A 26,035-nucleotide genomic window follows, 5' to 3' on the forward strand; every position below is an offset into this window, starting at 1 on the left:
CATGTAACATAAAAAGTTAGAGGCTCAAATGTAACATATTGTGTGTGGAAATACTCTTTCCCAATGACTTCATAAAATTTTACCTTCTGTTTCATTCTGAACAATTAAATGCCATCTTTAATAATAATAATAATAATAATAATAATAATAATAATAATACCATGAATAATAATAATAAATTCAAATTATATCCTGCCTTCCTCCCAGAAGGAACCTAGGGCAGCAAACGAAAACACTAAAAGCAGTTTAAAATTTCTTAAAAACAAAAAATGCTAAAACATACTAAAAGAAAATATCTTTTAAAACAACTTTTAAAACAACTTAAAAAGCAATTCCAGCACAGATGCAGACTGGGATAAGATCTTTACTTAAAAGGCTTGTTGAAAGAGGAAGGTCTTCAATAGGTGCCAAAAAGTTAACAGAGGTGGTTCTTGCCTAATATTTAAGGAAAGGGAATTCCAGAGGGTTGGTGCCACAACACTAAAGGTCTGTTTCCTATGCTGTGCAGAACAGACCTCCTGATAATATGATATCTGCAGGAGGCCCTCACCTGAAGAGCACAGCAATTGACTGGGTATATAAGGGGTAGGACGATCTCTCAGGTATCCTGGTCCCAAGCAGTGCAGGGCTTTCTACACCAAAACTAGAATCTTGAACATGGCCCAGTAGGTAATGGGCAGCCAGTGCAATTCTTTCAGCAGCGGAGTGACATGTTGGCAATATCCTGCCCCAGTGAGCAGTTGCACCGCTGCATTTTGCATCAGCTGCAGCTTCCGGACCAGAATTAATTCAAAGAATTAATTTGTTTGAATTTCAACAGAGTGGGAGAATATATAAACATACACACACCCCTCAACCAGGTTGTGAATGAGTTGGGAGTCTATTTTGTCATATACCTATTCAAATAGTCACAAATGACTGATGCATGTAAAGCCATGCAATTAGAATTCTAGTAACAATGCTTTACCCAGTATCTGCACTAAAGCCATTTCATTCACACTGGAATTTTTATCATGCATTCGTCCTTCAGTAGCTCTGCCTCTATCATATCTTCACATTGTGCCCTCTCATGTTAAAAGGGGATAAGTAATCTGAAGCAATAGTTTCCTGCCCTCTGTTACCCACAAAATTATTTTTGCATAAGTTATCCTTACTGCAATATTCAGACCAGCCAGACTTGGAAGAGTTGTTCTAAAAAGGCAGCTGGTGGTCTGCTGTTGGAGAAGCTGCTAGAAGGAAAACTCCAACACCACACTGATGGCATTCTATCAATGTGACAGAATGTTCCGATCGGGAATAATGACCATAGTGCTGTTAAACATGTAAATGACTAACCAGGAACAAGGCCATGGGGTCATAGTGCATAGCTCAATGAAGATATCAACCCAATGTGTGGCAGCTCTGAAAAAGGCAAATTCCATGCTAGGGATCATTAGGAAAGGTATAGAAAAGAAAATTGCTGATATCATAATGTTGTTATATAAATCTATAGTGCAGATGAATTTTGAATACTGTGTACAGTTTTGGTCGCCTCACCTCAAAAAGGATATTTCAGAGTTGAAAAGGGTTTAGAAAAGGGCAACCAGAATGATCAAGGGGATGGAGCGACTCCCTTACGAGGAAAGGTTGCAGCATTTGGGGGTTTTTAATTTAGAGAAAAGGTGAGTCAGAGGAGACATCATAGAAGTGTATAAAATTATGCATGGCATGGAAAAAGTGAATAGAGAAAAGTGTTTCTCCCTCTCTCATAACACTAGAACTCATGAACGATCAATGAAACTGAATGTTGGAAGATTCAGGACAGACAAAAGAAAGTACTTCTTCACACAGCACATAGTTAAACAATGGAATTCGCTCCCACAGGAGGCAATGACGGCCACTAACTTGGATGACTTTAAAATATGAGACAAATTCATGGAGGATAAGGCTATCAATGACCACTAGCCATGATGGCTGTGCTCTGCCTCCATAGTCAGATGCAGTATGCTTTTGAAAAACAGATTCTGGTACCCACAGTAGGGGAGAGTCCTCTTGCACTCAGGTCCTGCTTCTTTCTTATTGATTGATTGGTTGATTGATTGATTGCATTTGTATAACACCCCATAGCCGAAGCTCTCTGGGTGGTTTACAGCAATTAAAAACATAAAAAACAAATATACAAATTTAAAAACACATTTTTAAAAAGCAATCTTGGCTTCCCATGGGCATCTGGTTGGCCACTGTGAGAACAGGATGCTGGACTAGATGGGCCACTGGCCTGATTCAGTAGGCTCTTCTTATGTTCTACTTAATCTATCAACAAAAAGTTCCATAAGGTGACATACATTTAATCAAATAAGTTAATATGCTCCATTTTACATTCTAAATCAGGGAGAACGGACCTCGAGATGCTGTTTGACTACAACTCCCATCAACCCTGACCATTGTCTATGGTGGGTGGGCCTAATAGGTGCTTGAGTTCAACAACATCTGGAGGGCCACAGGCTCCCCATTATATACAGCTGTTTTCTTACCTGTGTTGCATACTGACTTGATCATCACTTTCACCTGCTACACATTCATTGGGGCTTTCATCTATTTTCTCTTCATCATCATCTTTCAGTTCTTCAAGTTCTTTGGTTTTCTTTAAGCCTTCCTGATAACTTCAAGTGAAAGTGAAAGAGAGAGATCGAGATCTACTTTTTCTTTTTAAATAAGAGCATAATGCATTCATGCTGCATGGCTTAGACAAAAAAGTAAAACCAGCACAAGGACCTAATTAAGTCTGCCCCATGCTTCTACAGTGAAAGCTTGTTATAATGCAGGGGTTGGGGGACAAGGGATGCACTTGCATTATAGGGCTTCTGCATTATATTGAACACTGTAAGGGTTAAAGCCAGTGAGTACAGTTCTAGAGAGGCAAAAATCCACTGTTGATTCCGGTGGGGAACTGAGTGGGAAGGAAGAAGCAGGAAGAGTGACAAAGGGAAAAACAAGTTACTGTAATAATAAATGTCCAGGAACAATAACGTAAGAACTTGAAGAAGGCTCGAGAAACAAACGTCCCTTAGGAAAAAAACTGTCAGGAAGAAAAAGGGGGTGGGTGAGAAGAGGATATCAGGAAGCAGATTTTTAAAAACACAGAGTTAAAAAGACTTGAAAACACCCAGGGGAAGCAAGCAGAGGACTCACCAGGGACAAGGGAACAGTGGATGAAAAAACAAGGTATAACAAACACTAAAATAGGGTATACAGTATTTTACTTGGGGAACATGGTCACATCCTTGGCATATCTGATTCCACAGTACATAGTCATAGTCAAACTTTATTGCCTAGCCGTAGGCCTTTGCAATATACATTATAAAATTTACAGTATTAAAAAAAAAATACCAGCATTTAAAAGAGATAAACAGTCCATATCCATGATACTACTCACTAAGGATTGGTTAGCAAAACTTTGGCATACTTTGCCCGTAGCTTTTGGGCAGCAAAGGCAAAGAGGGCTACTCTGTGTGTGACTAATGGGTCCTGGTCCGATAAGAGATGGACCATGATTTCTTGCAAAGTTCCCTGTTGTAACAACAAACCATCAAGGAATTTAGCTCTCGGGTGGGCATATAATGGGCAATCCAGCAAGTAATGGGGTAGATCTTCGGCCACCTCTGCTCTGCAAATACATAATCACTGGGCCCAAGGGACCTGGCTATAGCGACCTAACAAGACCGCTGTCAGCATTGTCTGGAACCTTAGGGCGGTAAAAGCGTGTCTAAAGTTTGTTGGCATAGGATAGGACACGTAACTAGCCCTCTGATGATCCGACTTAATTGCTCCATACCACCTTGAAAATTTGGAATTATTAATGGCCAGACGATCAATCCAGAAGCAGTGTTGAAAAATTGCATCTTTCAACTTAACTCGGTTCGAAATGAGTAAGATCAGGGTTGTTATGTGGTACAAGTGATATAGGCTTTCTATTCTGGAGCACCAAAAACTATCATTTAATGCCTGGTCATAGCAGATTTTTGAGAGTTTGGTAGAAGTGTTTTTTAAAGATTCCCAGAAATTGAACAGTGTATAATGAGCACGGGCTCTAATTTGGGGGAGGCCAAGTTCTGCTCGGAGTAATGCAGCCGCCATGCCTGGGGGGAGGCGGAGGAGTTTTCTTAAAAAACTAGTTTGAATTGTCTCAAGGGAGGACAAGATGGAACTTTCCCATCCCCAACAGGTGCACTGTATATAATCTGGGGAAGAACTTTGTTTGTATAAATTTTTAAGGCTGGGAGGACTAAATTGCCTCCTGCTGTTCTATAGAAGCTCAAGATAGCCCCACAGGATCTTAAAGCTGCTGTTTTAGTATTGTTTATATGTTTTTTCCAGGAAAGATTATCCTGGAAAAAAATACCCAAGTACTTAAAAGCATGACATTGCTCAATCGGGTGGCCATCCATAGTCCAGGAAAAATTTCTATGCCTTTTACCAAAAACTATAACTTTGGTTTTGGAATAATTAATCCGGAGGTTCTCTATTGCACAATAAGCGCTGCATTTCCTAAGCAATCTCCTTAGGCCAACACGTGTAATGGACAACAGGATCATGTCGTCAGCATATAAGAGAATCAACACTTTCCTGTAACCAAGGGCGGGAGGAAAGAAATCAGGGCTGGCCAATTCAGAAGTTATTTCATTAAGGTAGAAATTAAATAGAGATGGGGCCAAGAGGCAACCCTGTTTAACTCCCTTGTTAGTAACAATGGAGTCTGTAAGGGTGCTAGAAAGGCCCACCCTAACTCTAGCACTGTTGTCAGTGTATAATTCTCTGATGAGGAAGAGAAGACGCTTGTCTATATTAGTTTTGGCCAGTTTGGCCCACAACCTTGCTCTATCTATAGAGTCAAAGGCCGCCGCCAAATCCATGAAGGCTGCGTATAGATGTTTCGTAGGGCTGAGAACACTTTTCCTTGCAATATAGTATAAGGTAAAGCAGTGGTCCATCGTGCTTTGACCTTTATGAAAACTGGCTTGTTCCGGGGAAATTACCCGATTAGCGGCTTCCCACTCTTCAAATTTAGATAACAGGTATTTAGAGTACAATTTCACTGCTGTATCTAGCAGACTGATGGGGCGGTAATTATTAGGGTCCAGTCTCTCCCCTTTCTTATATATGGGAATGATTATACTTTGCTTCCATCCCATCGGAAAAATACCTGTATTATTTATTTGTGTAAACAATTTGGCTAATATGGGTGCCCACCAGTACGGGAAATTTTTTAAGATTTCAGGAGGGAGCATATCCTCACCAGGAGCTTTACCCAATCTCAATGTAGACAGAAGTGTTTTAATTTGACAGGCCGAGACTGGGGGCCATGTAGGCAAAGATAAGTCCCATTGTGAAGGGGCCATGGAGATTTCAGTGGGCATCGCATAAAGCCTACTAAATTGTGTATACCAGGTGGCAGCAGTGATCTGGCAGGGGCTGAGGGAGCCTGTTGTAAGCATCCCTTTGGCCACCTGATCCCAGAACGATCGCTCATCTTTTTTTGCTACTGCCTGGTCTAGTAGTTGCCACTGGGAGATAGAATATAGTTCTTTTTTCCGTTTTAATAAGGACTTATACGAGGCACGCAAAAGGACAAGGTGTGTGCGCTCAAAATTATCTGGTGATCTCGTTGCGCGACGGGCATAATTTGCCAGCTGGTGTTTGGCTAATTTGCATTCACGGTCATACCACCCGTTATTCAGAGGCCCACGGCCCCTTAATTGTTTGTTCGAGGACAACATGGGTCTCATAAGGGATACCATTGATTGGTATGCCTGCAAAACATCTGAATCGGATATGAGTATTGCTTGTCTGGTGGTTACAGAAAGATTACTAGATAGGAAATCCAAAATAGAGGAGCACAGGGAGGCAGACCAGCGCACTCTCCATTCAGATACGTGAATACCTTCCAAACTTAATTGTGGCGGGGGGGGAGCGATTGGAAGTAAAAGCCTCATTCTCATTGAGAGGGGAAAGTGGTCACTTTCCACCCTATTGATAACATCAAAACTTAACACTTCTGTAAGTAAGTTATTGGACACAAATATATAGTCGATTACAATCGCTCCCCTAGTAGTTAAGTAAGTAAAAGCGCCTTTAGACTCATCACAAGAGGAGCCGTGGAGGCATTCCAAGTAATGCAACATCAGAACATCCAAAAGTCTGTGGCCTTGCTTATTCAATACTTGGTCTTGGGAAAATCTATCCTTTAGTGGGAGATAAGAATTTGGACCATGATTCGAGGACCGTTCGAAGTCTGACTCTAGGTTACCTAACCTAGCGTTAAAATCCCCACATAAGAGCAACCTTGCATCAGGGAATTGTTGCTCTACTTGTGACAAAGAGTCTGAGAGAGATTCCCAGACACTATGAAGACCCACTGACTTGGCTACCGCCGGGGGGAAATAAACATTAATAACAATAAGTAATCCAATAGAGCGCCCACTCAGCCGCAGCCCCTGGACATAATGGCCGCTAATCGAAGTCAAGGGGTGAATCTCCACTGGCAGGTCCACAGAAATTAAAATACTAAGACCACCACTAGGACGACCTTTTGGGTTTATCTTAAGGGCAGGGGTGGAATATGCTTTAAAGCCATCAAGAGATGGAGGGTTAATGTCAGTCGCCCACGTTTCCTGTAAACAGACAATAGTGAATTCACGTAAAAAGGAGACCAATTCTGCATCACTATGTTTGTTGGCCCAGCCTGATATATTCCAAGACAGGAACGAAATTTGTCAGGCGGGGCCAATCAGATCTAGTTCCTTTGTGTAGCTAACACAGCAATTTGTTATGGGATAGGAAGTAGAGGGAGCGGATGGGGAGGTGTCCCTACTTATCAAACCCTTCATCTCTCACGTTTGCGGCAAATGCCACATTCTGAGCGTTCAGAGAGCTGGAAGAGCTCACCTCCACAATTGTTAGGGGGGCACCAGAAGAAGAGGCAGGAGGGATCTAAGGGCACTTAGCGGAGGGCAATTCGGTCTCCTGGGGAGACAAGTGCTTAGATCCGAGGAGGAGGGAAAAATTATTGCTAGTTCTAGCTCTTGTGGCCCGTGTTTGGGGTGGTTCGACTGGGGTAGCAGTAGGGAGGTTAGATGTTATGATATAATTCCTTATATTCCCTTGTATTGCGGGAAGAGCTCCTTTCCCTGTAGTCGGCAGACCTGACTCCTCTTCCCCCCGTTTCTCGATTCCACAGTACAATGAGACCTGTTATATTGAGCTTTCACTCTACTGTACTTCAGATTCCTGGTTCAAATAAATCAGAATTTGATATCACCCACTGTCCTATTGAACAAAAGGTACCTGACATAATATTTAGTATTCTATAAGGTGTGTATTTAGAACAGAAAAGCAGAGCGAGGAAAGGTTAGCACAGCATCTCAAGTGATGAATCAGGAAGTTCTCCTAGAATTTATAAACCAACTTGCTTCAGGCAATATCTGTTCAATCAACACAAAAATTCCATAAAAATTAACATAAAAAGATATTAGAGAAACAATGCAAATCTGGTGGTTTTAGATTTTCTACAATTTTAGACACCTTGCACACTCAACCATTCTATAAAGTCATTTCCAGAAATGCCTAGTGAATAAGGCAAAAGAAGGTTGCATTGAACCAAGTACTATATTTATACATTATATAAAATCCACTTATGTAGGCTGCAATCCAATGCATGTCTATTCAGAAGTAAGCTCCATTGGTTCAATGGGCTTACTCCTAGGTAAGTGTATGTTGGATTTCATCTCAGGAATAAGTTATTTGAGCATTTATCAATGAAAAGATAAAACGGTGGTCTTATATCATTTTCAACCTTCCCATGTTCCTTGTCAAGGGTAAAATAGTTTGCACATACCCATAGGGGGAAAGCATATACACAACAACCCTGCTGGATCAGATCAAGATCCGTCTACCCCAGCACCCTGCTTATGACGCAAGCACACACAGGAATATACTCCCCCTGGCGGCCACCCTTCCCCCTCTCCACTCTCCTCCTCCTTCACCCTCCAGGGATCAACATTCCCCACCCCAATCTGCTTGCCTCAGCTGTTGGGCTACTACTGCCATCACAGGCCTCCTACTGACCCAGGGCAAGGCTCAGGCAGCAAGCCTCCCACCCGCTGTGGCCTCTTCCTCCTCCTCCATGGTCTCTGCCTCCCCCTCCGTGGCCTTCACCACCTCGCCTCTGTGGCCTGCACAGTCTCTGCTGAGGTTGTTGGATAGCCCGCCAGCTCTGTGGTCTTTGTCACCACACCCCTCCCCCACCATCACACCATGTGTTGGCTTACATATACACTTTTTACATAGATAGATCGTTAATAGAAGTTACGTATTGTTACTTTATCTGCTAAACTCACATGCATGTTACCTCAGGGTTCTAATTGTCTCAATCACAAGAAAAGCCTTGCTTTGGAACTGGCTCCATAACACAGACATACGAGCCAAAGGACCTTCACTGAATCACTGGACATAATTTGTGATGTGATCCACATAGTGAATCATGCCTCTTGGGTTACACGTTTGTTTTAATTTGTTTTTAATTGTTTTTCTTGACTTAAAATGGTTGTTAGTATTATGACAGCCATATGACCCTTTGTTTTGTTTAAAAATAGATGCATAACTGCTATGGCAACGGACACTGATAAAAAAGAAAAGAAAAGAAATAAGGTTATAATCTCACTGAAATGCCTTTCAGTATTTCACATGCCAGAACTTTGCATTTTCATGTTAAGACAATAAATTTGTCTTGTATTTACAGAATTGTGTACGTGATGAGTGCTTGAAACAACATACAGTGCCTTGCAAAGGTAATCAGAGCCCTAACCAGTGCTCTCATATTGCTGAATTACAAATGGTACATTGTAATTTAATTCTGTATGATATTTTATTTTGAAACACTAAAACTCAAAATCAATTATTGTAAGGTGACATTGGTTTTATGTTGGGAAATGTTTGTAAGAAACATAAAAAACTGAAACATGTTTGCATAAGTTTTCAACGCCTGTGCTGTGGAAGCTCCCAGTTTACACAGAAGAAAGCAATTGCCCTATTGAGGACACAATGACCTTACCATTGGCCTCCACCTGTGAACCATTTCATTACAATGTAACATTTGTAATTCAGTAATATGAGAGCATTGGTATGATTACTTTTGCAAGGTACTGTATATTTGGGCCCTGGGTTTTCCAAAAGAAGAAATGCACTTTAGTAATTGACCTCCAGTTAGCCAACACAAGTTAGGTTTCTAGCTGCAGGGAATCTGAGCAGTAGGGCCGGATCTAAAGAGTGGCGAGGGTGGGCCCTGGCCAAGGGCCCTGTGGCCCAGAGGGGCCTTTCTTTAGGGTGGGGGAGTAGTGCTCCTCTTCTGCAATCCGCAGCAGAATCGCTGCCGCACATAGCACTGCCCGCCCATTCCCTCGCTCTGCCTACCTTTCCTGTGTTTTGTGGCTATGCACACAGCTCTGCCCTTAACCAAGATGGCAGCCGAGGTTTCCCTAAGAGGCTGAAGCGTCTGCCGCCATCTTGGTTGATGGTAGCCCTGCATGTGTGTAGCACGCATGCATGCCATCAACCAAAATGGTGGTGGAGGCTTCAGCCCCTTAGGGAAACCTTGGCCACCATCTTGGTTAAGGGCAGTACTGTGCGCGCAGCTGCAAAACACAGGACAGAAAGTTAGGCGGAGCGAGGGAATGGGCAGGCAGTGCAATCCATGGTAGCGTGTGCCAGGGCCCAGGGCAGGCTGGAGCCCAAGGGCCCGACATGCCTGGAGCCGGCCCTGCTGAGTGGGAATTTGTTCTGTTTCGGAAATGCTAACTTTGCAGCAAGTAGAAAGTAGAAAGTGTCCGCACTTCTGTAAACCATTTATTTTGCATAGCAGCCTAAAAAAATTCTTGAAAGCAAGAGCAACGCATCTTTAATTGCACTGAGTAATAATTAAAATAAAGTGTTCATAATGTAGATTCTCCCTTCAGTGATTCAGTGGATGGACATACTCACCCTTTGTTATAAGCCTCCTCTTCTATTTTGGCTTTTGTTTCTGAGTTGATCTCTTCCAAGGCATTCTGTATTGGTGCTGAAGGAGGAGGTTCACAACCAGTGTCTCCATTTGATTTTCCACTAGCAAATTTAAAATTAAACAGAGATATGCATATTGTTAGTTTGTAAAATGACCATTCATTTTTGCGTAAGCCTTTTTCTTACAATCAAATGCAGCTTTTGGTTGGAAGGGCCATGTTTATAGCTCTTCATAAACTGAATTACAAACTCACCCAAAACAACACACCAAATTAGGAACCTTCGTAATTTTGATTAGATAACTTCAACTACAACTATTTTACAAAATTGAAAAAGATGGAAAGGCAATCACACATTTTTAATTTCAAGTAGCTTGATCTAGGGCTGTGCACAATCATTCTCTCTTCCCCTGCCTTTCATGGTATCTTTGTTCCCCAAGAAAGCACGGGGGAAAGAATTTTTATGATTTTCAAGGCTCCCCTGCAAAAGTCGTAACACGTTCAACTGTGAGGGTAAGTCCTGTTAGAGAAGGTGGCCAGGTGACATTCTGCATGCCCTAGTACAACATACAGAGATGCAACTTGGTAGACAAAGCCTTAAATGCCCCTGAGAACAATGGTACATGCTCCAAGGGGAAGCCATCTTTTTCGTACAGTACCTCTAGGGTTGATGGGACACTTATCATGGTTCTGAACAGCATCTGAGGCTCTGATTTTGAAGGGTGCAGTAGTCAAAATGCACCTCTGTTCTCTGTACTAAGAAAGGGGGTGTGTGGCAATAAAGAACCACCTGATCACTTCATCTAATATTGGTTGCCCCCACCAGAACGTTTACCCCCTCTTCATCTTTGGGAGGGTCTTTGACTTCCACCCAGCTCAAAGTCTTACCACCACCACTGTATTATCATTATTATTGTTCCCAGGACAGTTTACAACAATTTAAAATTCAATAATAAAAACAGTTAAAATAAAATACAGTCACTAGAATAGATTATTATGTTATACTCCCTTGCAGTTATTTTAAATTGTAAAGTGGTTTCAGTGCTTTGTTAGTAAGTTAACAAACAAGGGCGTGCTTAAGGGCATAAGCCTATGATACCTGGGAGAACATGCCAGAGGGCATAAGATTTTGCAGATCTCCATCTCTCACCACAGGTGGAAAAAGAGGTCTGTCCTCAGAAGCCTTCTCCCAGCTGTAACAGAAAGGTCTGGTGCCATAGCTCTGAGAGCAAAGGGGGCAAAAGGGGGCCATTCCAAGGGTGGGTCAGGGGAAGCTTTGACATTGATAGATCTAAAACCATCTCATTCCTATGATATACCTCCCAAATGGGAGGAAAGTATGTTGGCTCTGGGGCTAGCAAATGTGGAAAATCTAAAAGAAAAAGAAAAAATGCTGATGAAGGGGGCAGGGAGTAAAAATGTATCCTATTCCTATGTCACACACCCCCACCCAGGACAAAATTATGCCAGCCCTGGAGCTATCATATGTGGACAATCTAACAAAGCAAAACAAAACAGAATGAATCACTGATGAAGGGAGTGTGTGTGCCTGCACACTTTCTATCATACCAGCAAGAGTCTGGCAGGGCTTTGGACTTGGCAGTTTGTCCAACATGGCTACAAAACCCCTTCAACCCTGTAGGATTGTGCTAACAATCTTTCCAACTTAAACAAATGGGACTTTAAAAAGCACTTAATTTTGGCTGGATCATGTTTGACTTATTTTGTATCTTTCCACAATGGATCTTTAGTAGAATACGAAGTTACCTTACACAAGGTTAGACTATTTATCCATCAGTTTCAGGATTGCCTACTCTGGTTGACAGCAGCTCCCCAGGATCTTAGACAGCTTTCTTTCATACCACATGCTTTTAAACAACAAACAAGGGATACCACCTTTTGGACCTGGGACCTTCTGGATGCAAAGCAGCAGGTCTGGTGGAAGCGGGTGGGCAAGTTGGGCAGTGGCTGAAGGCCCAGGAGCTCACAGGGGCCCCTCACCACCAACAGTACTGGACCTAGTCACTGCTTCTCACCGCTTGTCTTCGTTGCTGTAGGGGCCTGCCACAACTCAAGTGAGTAAGTGATGTGAGGCAAAAGGGATGGGCACTTGCTTGTTCACACTGGAAAGTGGCAGCAGCAGCAATGCCTCTTCCTTCTCCTGCTGGAGTTGTAGGCAGGCAAGGTGGAAAAGGATGGGTGGGAAACAGGGAGGCTTTCACTTGAACACCTGAGAAGGAAGAAGTGCAGCTGTTGCCTCGCATGACACAAGCAAGCACCCCCCCCTTCACCTTGCGACACTCACTCACTTGAGCTGTGCCAAGCAGCAGCAGCAGCACCTCCTTCGGAGTGCAATGAAAGCCTCCCTCCTTCCTGCCCTCTTTTCCCACCTCACAGATCTGCCACACACTGGCAACTTCTGCAGCCCAGCAAGCGTGGCAAGAGGGGTGTGTAGTGAAGGGGAGCTCTAGATGGATCTGTGAGAGAAGGGGGGAAGGGCAGGGAGGTGAGGCAAAAGAGGGGGGAACTAGGAGCAGGAGGGTTAGGGGTTGAAGAAAGAAAGAAAGAAAGTATGAGTATGGGGCAGGAAGGGTTGGTGATGGAGAAAGAAAAACGGCATGGAAGAGGAAGAATCTGGGGAAATGGAGGGGTAGGGGACAGGAGGGATGAGGCGTTGGTGAGAGAGAGAGAAAGAAAATGGCATGGAATATGAGAGGTGTGAGGGGAAAGGGAGAGGGGAGGGGGCAGGAGGGGCTGTGAGTGAGAGAGAAACAAAAATGGGGGCATGGGACAGGAGGTTGTGAGAAGAAAGGGATGGATATAGGGGTGGGAGAGGATGGTGAGTGAGAAAGAAAAATGAGGACATGGACCAGGATAGCTGTGATGAAGGAAAACGGAGGGGTAGCGGTCAGGAGTGGCTGGTGAGTGTGTGTATGAGAGAGAGAGAGAGAGGGAGAGAGAGAGAGGGAGAGAGAGAGGGAGAGAGAGAGAGGGAGAGGGAGAGGGAGAGAGAGAGAACAGGTGTATGGGGTGTGAGGGTGTGAAGAGAAAGGGGTGTTATGGGGTAAGGAGGAAAATGAGGGATATGGGTATGGGGTGAGAGGGGAAAAAGAGGTACAAGATGAATGGAGAACTATGGTAGGGAAAGGGGTGCATAAGGTGTTAAGGTGGCGGCGGCCGCCATACAGCAACACCCGGGTGACCTGGGGACAAAGGGCCACTGATATCCTATGTCCAACGGCCCCCAGAAACCTGGAGCCAGCCTGGGAAAGCAGGTGGTCTGCCACTGTGCTCTGGTTCCTCCCACTTATATTCAAAGACCAGCCAGACATTTGGGACTGAAGTGAGAAAGTTAGATAACCCACTGTATTTTTCCATGTTCAGATAAAGTTTATCGATATGCATCTCTATATTTCCTAAGTATGTCTATCACAGCACTCAAGGATTTTGCAAGATTCTAGCCCTCTGCATTTATTAGGAGTTTAAATATTTGATAGATACTACAGGGAATTGGTTGCCAATCACCACTTCCTCCTCATTCAACATTGACCAGCAAGTTCTCAACAGGCATTTATCTTACATTAGGCATCTCCCTGCTTCCTTGTCCTGAAAGTTTGGCTGCAGCACTTTTAGAACACATAAAAATAGCTCCAAGATAAAATATATCATAATAAAAATTCCAGCCCCAAGTAATACAAATTGACACCGTGGAGACTGGCCAGAAAGACAACACACTCTAAGGGTGCCAAGCAACCAGTTGCTGGAAGGAAGAAGAGGAAATTGTGCCAGCTGCCTGGAGTGGCCTCAAATGACAAGATACTCTCCCCACCTTCAAGGTCAACATTTATTTATAGAGTCTTACTGGTGCCATTCATACCCTGGCCTCGCAGATGCCTCCCCCCATTGCCACTTGAAGCAAGCCTTTCATCCTGCTGCATGGCAGGGACGGTCCTGAGAGGAAGGAATGGTCAGGCTAGGTTGTAAGACTGGGAAGGAATCGTTAATAAAGTAAGGATTTATCATGAAGCCAAATAAACTTTCAAATTTCTCCCCCATCCCTAAATTTGAGATTCAGTTCAAATTTAAAACAGAATTTATCAAATCCGCAATTTCCTAAACAACATGAGAACCAAAATATAGCCATCCTTTGAAATGTGCACTTATCTGAATTTTGCAAGGAAATTCTCCAGCAAAGCAATGTTTGCAAAAATGCATATATTAGGAGAAAGTACATAAAAAAGGAATGTATTTGTGTAAATAACATACAAAAATGTATTATATTAGGAGAAACAGATTACAAAAATGTGTACATTAGTCAAGACGATATGCAAAAATGTGTTTAGTAGGAGAAATGTTCACTAAAATGTTAGACAATTTTCATGAGGATTTTTTTTTAAAAAAACCACAAATTGCTGCAGAAATGTGGAGAACCAAATTTAAGGTTAGAAAAATGAGAAACAGAGAACCGAAACTGACAGATCCTTCCATCCCTACTCAAATTACACCATGGCTCTGCTAAATTAGTCATGATATACAACAACATATGTTTGTGCTGGTCTCTCTCTTTCCAGGCCTCTGCTCTTATTGCCTCTGCATTATCCCCCACAGTCCCTCCATTTCTCATTTCTCTTTCCCCAGTGGGTCTACACACTTGGCCTCCATTCTGTTCACTCACATTTGCAGTGTGCTCTGTTTCGACACTGAAATGCCTTCTCCAAGCATACCTTTTCCCCTAACCAATTCTATTTTATCTTCCCTGTTTTTGAAGTTATCACTTTCATGCTCTTGGGAGCTCCCAATACAACAATGAGTACATGTTTATACTTTTCACATTCTGGCTAAGTTAGTTCTATATTGAATAGTGTGTGAACGCTAGTGTCTCCTTCACTCAATAGGTTGTTTTGGGTCACAGACCAGTAATCTGTGGAATTTTAATTAACCAAGTAGCCATTTAACTAACATGAGGAACTCATTCAGACCTGCTTGGCTGGTCAGACGGCCAATACATATAGAATCTTCTGATGATTTTTTAAAAACATAGACAGAGTATATTTCCCAAAAGGAAAGAGTTTGAGGTTCATACTAAGATTCCCTGTTTGTTGGGCATAGAGGCTGTACAACAGCAACCTGGGGGCTTTCTCTTGGTGATGCTCAAGACCTGCAGTCCTGTCTTGGGCACTGTTGCTTTCTGACTGCCGCTTGGCTGCTTGCACATGTGGGAAGAGATTGCCTCCCCCCACACTCACACATTATATTATATGACTCCACTGATTCTCTTCCTTCTAAATGAAATTGATCCTGGAAAAACTTCTCTGAACTTCTCACTGCTGTGGAAGAGCTAGATACACTACATAAATACAGCATCATCTTGGACCCTCACTAATCATAATTCTGAAATGTCAGCAAGACATTTCCCCTTTACATGTGCTGTATTTCCTGAAGACAAGAGCTCTGCCCTGGGAGAGAAGCTGCCAATATGCAGCAAACTTTCTAGGAAGTACGTTCACACACAAAGTTCCAAGACATAAGCACATCCTAACAAAAATCTTTTGACAAAACCTGAAACAATGGCTGGGCTGGGTGTGTCATGTTTAAAAAGTCTTCATTCAGTATGAGATTACTGTAGGTTATACAACTAAGTTCTACTCAGAGCAGACAGACTGAAATTAATGGACATTATTTGAGCTAGTCATGTCCATTAATTTCAATGGGCTTACTTTGAGTATGGCCAACACTGGATACAACCCTTTATAATTCATATTAGTGTGGGACAGGCACAGATAACTATGTCAGAGACTTAGCTCCAGTGTTACACTGTGGTTCACATGTTAATTTTTTTTACACTCTGTCATGGTCCCCGGCCAATCCATTGTTGCAGGTTTTCATAATGCTTCAAAGCTATTTACCTGCCACACACCGGATGTCATATATGATGTCAGGTGTGGGGCAGGCAAGCTTGGCCAAAAAGGTCTCATGGGCCAAATGGGTAGGCCTAATGGCCTAACTAGGCCTGAGGCCCAGAGATTCCCCACCGCTGATTTATACACTTGAAATAATTTAGTCAGCTTTACAAATTGGGAAAGAGCCAGTGTGGTGTAGTGGTTTGAGTGTTGGACTACGACCTGGGAGACCAGGGTTCGAATCCCCACACACCCATGAAGCTCACTGGGTGACCTTGGGCCAGTCACTGCCTCTCAGCCTCAGAGGAAGGCAATGGGAAACCACCTCTGAATACTGTTTACCATGAAAACCCTATTCATAGGGTTGCCATAAGTCGGGATCGACTTGAAGGCATTCCATTTTCCATTTCACAAAATGGGAAGGTTCCTTGCTACAGAAAAACCTGTTCCTTGGTCTAAAATGTCACTTGATTACCTAAAATCTAATGAGGTAGAGTTCAGCTGCTCTACTTAATGAGTACCCCGTAGGGTTGCCAGGTTCTTGGCCTGAGACTGATCCTGTATCTTTAGGAGAAGAGAAAGTCAGCCAAGTGCAGGTGTTCTTGCAACTCTGTAATGGGAAAAACCACAAGGTGGAATTCTTCCTTCCCCCTGCACAACTTTTGCAGGGGGAAGGAAGAATTCCACCTTGTGGTTTTTCCCATTACAGATTTGCACGAACACCTGCACTTGGCTGACCTTCTCTTCTCCTAAAGATACAGGATCAGTCTCAGGCCATGGACCTGGCAACCCTAGTACCCCACCAAGTTCCACACAACCCACCAGCCACATTTAGTGACCACCAGTCAGGGAATTGGCAGGCCTCTTGTTTTTGCTGCTGGCCTAGGAGTCCTAAAGCATGACAGTTGTATTACAATCTGCAAAATGATTAACAAATTTGAAGGGAGGCATTCAGCTACATGAATCATAAGATGCGCATGCCTGCTAGAGTGGACATAGTCAAGCCAGAATGTTATTGCTGCTACTCTCAAGATTTGTACTTCGCAAGATTTGTACTGGGAAGCAAACAAGTTGTATATGGGGTGTGTGTGGATTTTTATTTTTGTTTAGCACTATTTTACTCTCCTCTCAGCAAAATGGTGGCCATGGATTATGCATTTTGTCTAAAATTTAGCTTTCACGTTTTCTCCCAAAGCTTTACATCCACTATAGAAGCATTATTATTATATATATTACATAAGGGAAGAACTGGGGGATGGGTGGGAAGGAAAATAGTACAAATGCAGCAGACTACTCAGTCATACATGATTCCGAGCCTAGCCTTGTTCATGGAATTAAAAAAAAGTTACAACTAATCAATTCCTGAAAGGAGTGAAATTGCCTGAATAGACCACCAGATATAGAAGATCCCCAACCCCAGTCTCATCACCGATGGAATGTCATTACTATATCAATTAACTCCAAGGCTGCAGTCCTATGCATACATATTCAGAAATAAGTTCCACTGAATTCAGTCAGCCTTTGTTCTGAACAAACACGCATAACATCAGACTATGTAAGCCTGCTAACATTCTTTCCATTGAGAACACAGTGGAAAACACACACTAAAATTAGGTTTTACCTGGTGCTTGAAGTGAATCTGTTAAAAGAATAATGTAGTTGAGCAAGATCTTTGAAGTGCCCACCTTCACTGAGAGAGATTTCTCTTATTCTATCATCTCATATTCCTTGAGGGGGAAAAAGCTCTTTTTATGCCAGTAGGAATTATCTGCTGGACAACTCTCGATATAGTAAATACTTGTTAACTCACTTCTCTATAAGCGCTGATAAGATGGGAGTTGATGTCAGATTGCTTCTTCCATTTGATGACTCAGACTGTGAATAAAGATGTCCATTCAATTTCATTCAAGTAGCAAATAACGTTAACTGTGTTTCCTACATGCAGATGTAATGTACGTAAACAAAAATTCTTAAAACAACAATTCAGTGCTTTCCAGCAAACAGCAATTCTACTACTCTTTAGAACGTTTCTAAATACTTCCTTTATAGCAGGAATAGGGATCCTGTGGGGCCCTCCTGATGTTGGACTCCAACCCCCATCAGTCCCAGCCAGGATGGCCAACAGTCAGGAATGATGGGAGTTGTAATCCAACAACATCTGGAGGGCCACAGGTAACATAGGTTACTTCTGAGGTTAATCTAAAAATTGATTTTTATCTACATAACTCAAAATCTATCATATCAAATAGCTTCAGGTTTATAAAATATGATAGTCACACCTGCATGGAAAATATTTCTCTAGAATTTTAGATTTAAAAAAAACTTACCAGGGATGGCATCAAAGGGATGGGCAATGCAGTAGGTGACTGGCCTGGGAGCTCAAATTTTGAAACAACAGCAACACTAACTCGTCTTCGAGGCATCTATAATAAAAATATATTTCATAAGTATGCCCCCCCCCCAAGTGTTAACTTCATAGAATGTATAACCAGACAGAGCAGGGCAAAGCAGAAAAAAGAACAATGCCATGGATGGGAAAATTCTTTCAAGAGTGACATTTATTCAAAGTTGGATTCTAAGGGTGAGATCTAGCATAGTGTCTGCTCATGCAACCGAGTTTCATTTATGGATCCCACATGCTCCAAAACTCTGCTCCAAAGGGTTGGGGGAACCTTCTGGAGCAGATATTGGGCCATGGAGGGGACTGAAATGGGGGAGAAGAGAAACAAAAAGTCCCATTGTGCAAATAGATATCCATCTGCTTGTGCAATGGACATTACTGGATGTCTCCCCAAATCTATTCTAAGGGAGATAATTAATGAAGAAATTCAGTTGTAGTTTTTTACCATATCCATTTGCCTTCTACAGTGGTTTATTTTTATTTATTTGTAAAAGTATTCATATGCCACCCTCTCAGAAAACATCAGGGCACTGTACAGCAACACAGAAACATTTAAAAGTGGTACAAAACAATCAGTAAAATGACTGGTGGTATACCATTTATAAAAAAGAATCTCACAGCATAAAATCAAAAGAAGCCACAAGCACCAAAGTTTACATGCAGTGTGTAGCACAGTCTTGTGCATGTTTACTCAAATGCAAGTTCCACTGCATTCAGAGGAGGTTATTCCCCATTAAGTGCGTTAGGAATGCAGCCTTAGGCAATCAAACTTGTTAGTTTAATGGATTTGTAAAGGACAAACAGCACATTATGTTAAAACTTGCTTCTGAAAAACATGCTGAAGCAGACTACTTTTATTTTAAAGGAAAAGCAACCATGTGGGGCCCCAATCTGGATTGAAGACCTGTGCCAGTTTCCCACAGAAAATCTTCACCTTTACTGCTATTTGTCCCCCTGTTGGCTGTCTACTGTCAGAAATGGGTGCCTGAATGCAACGCTTAAGTTAAATCTGGGGAAAAATATTTTGAAAATTTTGGATTGCTTGTACATTTTTTTAAAAAAACTCTAAGCAAGTTGAGCAAGTTGTTTGGAAGTACATGGAGATTCTAAGGGGATGGGAACAAAAAAGGGGGGCATATAAAATGGTCTTAGGAAAGAAGAGAGAAAAAAATGGGGAAAGCAAGGATACAAGGCATAACTGGAAGATCTGTGGACATATTAAGGGGGAGATGCAATATGTGAAGGGAAAGCCTACAGGATGGGATGAAAGAAACTGAGGGATTCACATGGGTCAGGAAGAAGAAATTCCTCTCTCAGTTTTATTCCCACCTGTTATTAAAAGCCAAATGTGCAACACACTAATGTGATTTTCTGTTCTCTTTCCTTTTATTGGGAATCAGCTTCATGTTTGTAGGTACAGTTAATTGACCTCTGGAATTGTTCAGCTATGGGAAATTGTACATATAGACTTCATTAAACAGCTTATTAAAACTTGGAAGAGTACCTTTCCAACAGAAAGAGACATGGATCTAGATGTACGGGGCACACCATCTTCTGTACCAAAAAGTAAAACAAAGCCAACAAAAATAAATAAATAAATAATAAGAATTAGTGTTTGAAAAATACATGACCACCACCATATTGAAATAGATGTGCTTATAAAACAATAAAGCATATTATCCAATACTAGGATCTCTCTCTCTCTCTCCATATATTGTTGTTCTTATGTGCCTTCAAGTCGATTACGACTTATGGTGACCCTATGAATCAGCGACCTCCAAGAGTATCTGATATAAACTACCCTGTTCAGATCTTGTATGTTCAGGTCTGTGGCTTCTTTTATGAAATCAATCCATCTCTTGTTTGGACTTCCACTTTTTCTACTCCCTTCTGTTTTTCCCAGCATTATTGTCTTTTCTAGTGAATCATGTCTTCTCATTACGTGTCCAAAGTATGATAAACTCAGTTTCATCTTTTTAGGTTCTAGTGGTAGTTCTGGTTTAATTTGTTCTAACACCCTATTTGTCTTTTTCACGGTCCATGGTATCCACAAAGCTCTCCTCCAACACCACATTTCAAAGGAGTTGATTTTTCTCTTATCCACCTTTTTCACTGTCCAACTTACACATCCACACATAGAGATTGGGAATACCATGGTCTGAATGATCCTGACTTTAGTGAACAAATGATAATTCTTTGCATTTGAGGACCTTTTCTAGTTCTCTCATAGCTGCCCTCCTCAGTCCTAGCCTTCTTCTAATTTCTTGACTATTGTCTCCATTTTAGTTAATGACTGTGCCAAGGTATTGATAATCCATGACAAGTTCAATGTCCTCATTGTCAACTTAAAGTTACACAAATCTTCTGTTGTCACTACTTTAGTCTTCTTGACTTTCAACTGTAGTCCTGCTTTTGTGCTTTCCTCTTGAACTTTCAACAGCATTCATTTCTGCTAGTAGTATGGTATAGTCTGCATATCTTAAATTATTGATATTTCTCCCTCCAATTTTCATACCTCCTTCATCTTGGTCCAATCCCACTTTCCGTATGATAAGTTCTGCATATAGATTAAACAGATAGGGTGATAAAATACACCCCTGTTTCACACCCTTTCCTATTGGGAACCAATCGGTTTCTCCATATTCTATCCTTACAGTAGTCTCTTGTCCACAGTGTAGGTTGCGCATCAGGACAATCAGATGCAGTGGCACCCCCATTTCTTTTAAAGCATTCCATAGTTTTTCATGATCTACACAATCAAAGGCTTTGTTGTAATCTATAAAGCACAGGGTGATTTTCTTCTGAAATTCCTTGGTCTGTTCCATTATTCAACGTACATTTGCGATATGATCTCTTGTACCTCTTCCCTTTCTAAATCCAGCTTGGACATCTGGCATTTCTCGCTCCATATATGGTAAGAGCCTTTGTTGTAGAATCTTGAGCATTATTTTACTTGCATGGGATATTAAGGCAATAGTTCGATAATTACTACATTCCCTGGGATACCCTTTCTTTGGAATTGGGATGTATATTGAACCCTTCCAGTCTGTGGGCCATTGTTTAGTTTTCCATATTTCTTGACAAATTTTTGTCACAATTTGGACAGATTCAGTCTCCGTAGGCTGTAGCAACCCTATTGGTATGGTATCTGTTCCTGGCGATTTGTTTGTTCCAAATTTTAAAAGCAGCTTTCACCTCACATTCTAAAATTTCTGGTTCTTCATTATACAGTTCCTCCGTGAATGAATGTCATCCTTGTATCTCTTTTATATAGTTCTGCAGTGTATTGCTTCCACCTTCCTTTTATTTCACCTGTATCTATTTATTTGTTATATAAGTGTAGAAAATTTTAGGTTCAGTAAATTATAGTCTGTTATCAGATTCTCAAAGTTATTCTATCAAACTGAATATTCTACACAATTTTCCAGAAAATACTCAAAATCAATCAAGATGCACAACTTTGTTCAATTACTGTAAATCATTCATCTACTACAACAGTAGAGAAATGCTTTAAAATATTATGTGCTGCAGAAGAAGAGACTGTTTTACCAGGTGAGGCATAACTTCTGCTAGAATTTTGATTGGCAAGTTTCTTATATTCCATGAGCTCAGCATGATCCTTTTCATATGTTCTCTTCAAGTTCTCTACATACTGCATCATAACTTCAGTAGCCTTTGACATGCGTTTCTCCTGCAAGAAAGATGAAGCATCACACAGAAATACTTTTGCAACATGAAATCAGTGATATTAACTTCTAGCAAGACTGAGATGTTACTCATAAGAAGACCCTGCCAGCTGCAGGCATTATTAAGGTACATCTTACTTCCCACTAATAAAAGCATAGCCATAGTGTAATGACTGTGGCCACATTCATACATAATAAGGCAAGCCATGGCTTAGTATGAACATATGATAGTGTGAGTTCCTGGGGAGGAGATTGCAACCACTTTGTTCCTCCCCAGTCCTTTCAGCTCAGCATGGTGCAGCCGCCGCCTGAACCTGGGCTTAAGTGGTCTGCTCTTTAACCATGAGCTGTAGCAAAGGTTTGTTCTTTATAGCTCTTTCAAGTGGTTACGAGCTTCTCTTTGGAAGCCATCACATCTGCACAACACAGTAAACCATGGTTTGTAGGGTTGCCAGGTCAGAAGCACCCCAAACCCTGAGATTTCAAAAGCAGGCCCTAGTAATGTCATGGGGCGGGCCCTCGGAGCTGGCTGCATCTGGTTCCGAAGCGGAGTGTGTGTGCGACAACGGGCCTAATATTCCCAGGGAGATTTAGGCCCATTGTCGCACACACACACTGGCCTCAGAGCCGGCTGCATTCGATTGGGAGGGGAGCGAGGAGGAAGTTCCAAAGCCGGGTGTGTGTGACCATGGGCCTAAATTTCCCCTGGGGTACCTGGTACCCTGAAAGAATTACAGCTCCCTGGGAAGAAGGGATGACTATTATCCACTTTAAGCCTGTAGTGTAAATATGCCCTGGGGCAAAGAAAGGGGGGGAAGTCCCACTGCACAAGCAGAAATCCTTGTGCTGATGGATACAGTAGTTGAATACCATCCATAATATTTTGGGTTTCCCTCTCATTGAGGCTCCTCTGGGTAGAGCTAAACTATGTAGAAATTTGGAGGTATGACTTGAGATCTGTTTAAAGGCAAATCCCAGTACTGGCACACCACCACCACCAATTCCGTAAGTGGCTCATGTTCCAGATCTCCAGCTAGCTTTTGAAACAATGACTTTAGAGAGCCAGAGGACAGGGAACCACAGCTGAGAAGTACAGGATATGCTCTGTGTATAAAAGGCCTGTGTTCAGTCTTTGGCATCTGCAGTTAAAAGGATCTTAGGCAGAAAGGATGGTAAAACCTCTGCCTGAAATCTTGGAGAGCTGCAGCTGGCCAGAATGGATAGACCAATGATCCATATAAGGCAGCTTCATGCGTTTGAAGGTTCCTCCAGGACAGGGTTGGTGAGGAATCTTTTCCAGCATGAGGGCCACATTACCTCCTGGGCAACCAGCCAAGGGCCACATGCCAGTGCTTGGTGGGGGCCAGAGGTAAAAAGTGGATGTGACTCTTCCCTTTGTACAGTAGGGTACATTTTAGTCATGCAAATGTCAGAGGTGTCTACACACACCACTCTCTGTCTTCCATCCAGGCAAGGAAGAGGTGTTGTCAAGAACACATCGCAGCCAGACAAAAGCACCTGAAGAGAGTGTGGAGCAGGGCCAGTGAGGAGTGTGGACTAAGAAGAGGAGGGCCTGGGGAGAGTCCCAAGGACCACAGAGAGGCCTGGAGGGCGACATTCAGCCCTGATGATCCTCACCCTTACTTTAGGACCATGTCTATTCCTCTAGACTATAGCCAACATTTCCTGTGAACCTTTATTATTTCAAGTAATTAAGTCAGAGAAGATATAAATATTTGATTCAAATAGTCTTACTTGGCGAACAGCTCCAACCGTTTCAGCTCGACTGGATAATCTAGAGGCTAAACGATGCAGCACAGCAATGTCCTCCAACAACCTCTGGTACATGTCTCTATGCTCAGAGTGATGCCATAAGGAAGCTGAAGACTGAAATGGACAGCGTGCATTAATGTATCAAATCAAGGAGCACATATGACAAAATAAATAATTGCAATTCGCAGATAGGTCTGTCTACCGTAGTAACTTAGTGGTCCTTTAGGGCTATCAAAAGCACAAAAAGTTTTTGCACAACAAACAGAAAAAGATCCCTTCATAGCATAGCTGCCAACTGTTTCCACAACCTAAACAAGGCTTGAAATTCCACTACAGATATCAAATCAAGATCTTATATTCAAGGTATCATTACACCTATTGACTATAATTAATCAAACTTCACAATATGACAAAATAAGTTTCAAACTTCAGTTTGTAAGACTGGAATATAACTGCATTTTATCACACAATTTAGCAAAAGCCTTTTAAAGCATTTGGAAAGTATGTAGCTCTCTGACTCAGACAGGGCACATATAAGCTTTGAGGAATTAATTCCTGAGCAATGCTTTCTCTTAATAGTATTTGTTCTTAGCTCTATTTAAACTGTTTGTCTCAATTGTTTTTCACATTAAATTGTTGAACAGAGCAAATATTGGGATCTAAAGTTTATGAAGTAGGCATTCTGACAAATTTCAGTCCCAGAGTGAGCATTTCCAAAGGGATCAAACAAGGAACAGTTCATCAGATATGATAGCTTGATGTTATTTCAAAAGTTTAAATGTCATTTTACATGGTACTGTTGCTACCATTATGAATCAGTCTCATAAGTTTACATAGAATTTTAAAGAAAGGGACTTTTTTTCTAACAGGATGTGTATGGTACGGTGACTCTTTCCTACAGTCTGTAGATATTTGCACAGAAGGCTACTTCTGACCCACACAAATCATAGGGATGACTTGCAGAATAGTACAGAGGCTGCTTATGGACAGTAAGGACTTCTGAATGACAGTTATTAGCAGTAAGCACTCAGTGCTGGCAACTTGTAGGATAAATTGTTTATTAAGATTTATAAATCGTTGATTAGGGCAAGAGACCATTTGTGCCCTGTTGATCTTACAGCTCTCTAAATAATTAACAGTAATAAAAAGTGAATTGCAAGCAAGGATTTCTTCAATTTTTTAAAAAGAATGAATAATCCTTCAGTGGGGCTTTAAAATTTCATTGGAAAAAATGTAAATATTACATTCCTCATTTAGTTCATTTTCATTTTCTTCACGTTGCTACCCTTCTTTGCCAGTCTATTGGACAATTTCACTTTTGAGATGTAGGGTATCAAAATTGTGTAAATACCAGTCTACAGCTCTAGTTAATTTGATTAACCACAGGAAAACTGGGGCTCCTGCTATATTGTCATCATCTCTAATGTCTTCTTTTGAAAAACCAAAAATTTGGTTGAGGCCAGCAATGAGCTCTTCTACAATTTTCCACAGATTATATATTGATTTCTTCACAAAACAAAAAGGTCAGTGGCAGTGATCACCATTGTACAGAAGACGTCTGCTCAGTATAACAAGCAGGACAACAATTTTCTATTATTGCATATTAGAGATATGGAAAGTGCATCCTCTTGTGTTTCAGTATAGTACATCTGGCTTTTCATTTATTTGTTTATTAAATTTATATCCGCCTTTCCTGCCAGTAGGAGCCCAGGGTGGCAAACAAAAACACTAAAAACACTCCAAAACATCAGAAAAACAAATTTTAAAATATATTAAAACAAAACATGTATTAAAGCATGTTAAAACAAAACATCTTTATGTGCTGTACTCCTGAACATGAGACAACTTTGGGTACACATCCTACAAGTATGGACCATGTTTGATTAACAGGAGATTTACACATTTAAATAGTGACAAAGGCCAACACAGAAGCTAAACAATCTGCAAATTGCATGGGAGGAGAGAGGCCAGTGCAGGTGACAAATCCAGTATTAGACTGGACTTTGATACCCATGTAAGCACAACATGTTGAAAATTGTGTCAGAAAAGCAATCTATTTAATGCATTATATATTCCTGGCTATGCAGACAAGAGCAATTCCCAAACTGTGCAAATGTAATGTGCAAATGTAATGTGTGAATTGGCATTCTAGGATGACCCCATTTTTACTACATCTGCATCAGAAAAAAAGTTTGTAGATGTACAAAGCATAATACTAGCCATTCCGATAAAGAATTATAGTCC

General features: G+C 41.6%; 1 protein-coding gene across 6 annotated transcripts in view; it reads right to left on the bottom strand.

Moving 5' to 3' along the window:
- Nucleotides 1–26,035, bottom strand: part of IRAG1 (inositol 1,4,5-triphosphate receptor associated 1) — a 97,845-nt gene that overhangs the window by 8,166 nt on the left and 63,644 nt on the right. For 5 of the 6 annotated variants that reach the window (XM_061610407.1, XM_061610412.1, XM_061610411.1 and 2 more), the window contains 7 exons: nt 23,774–23,905; nt 21,882–22,023; nt 19,837–19,886; nt 18,259–18,354; nt 17,742–17,806; nt 10,015–10,134; nt 2,514–2,642 (listed from right to left, as the gene is read on the bottom strand). In XM_061610407.1, coding sequence (XP_061466391.1) covers nt 2,514–2,642; nt 10,015–10,134; nt 17,742–17,806; nt 18,259–18,354; nt 19,837–19,886; nt 21,882–22,023; nt 23,774–23,905 — 734 coding nt within the window. The remainder of the gene's footprint in view (nt 1–2,513; nt 2,643–10,014; nt 10,135–17,741; nt 17,807–18,258; nt 18,355–19,836; nt 19,887–21,881; nt 22,024–23,773; nt 23,906–26,035) is intronic. The other variant, XM_061610408.1, reaches the window with a different exon arrangement.

Source organism: Rhineura floridana, chromosome 2, assembly GCF_030035675.1.
Source record: "Rhineura floridana isolate rRhiFlo1 chromosome 2, rRhiFlo1.hap2, whole genome shotgun sequence".
Taxonomy (NCBI): Eukaryota; Metazoa; Chordata; class Lepidosauria; order Squamata; family Rhineuridae; genus Rhineura; species Rhineura floridana.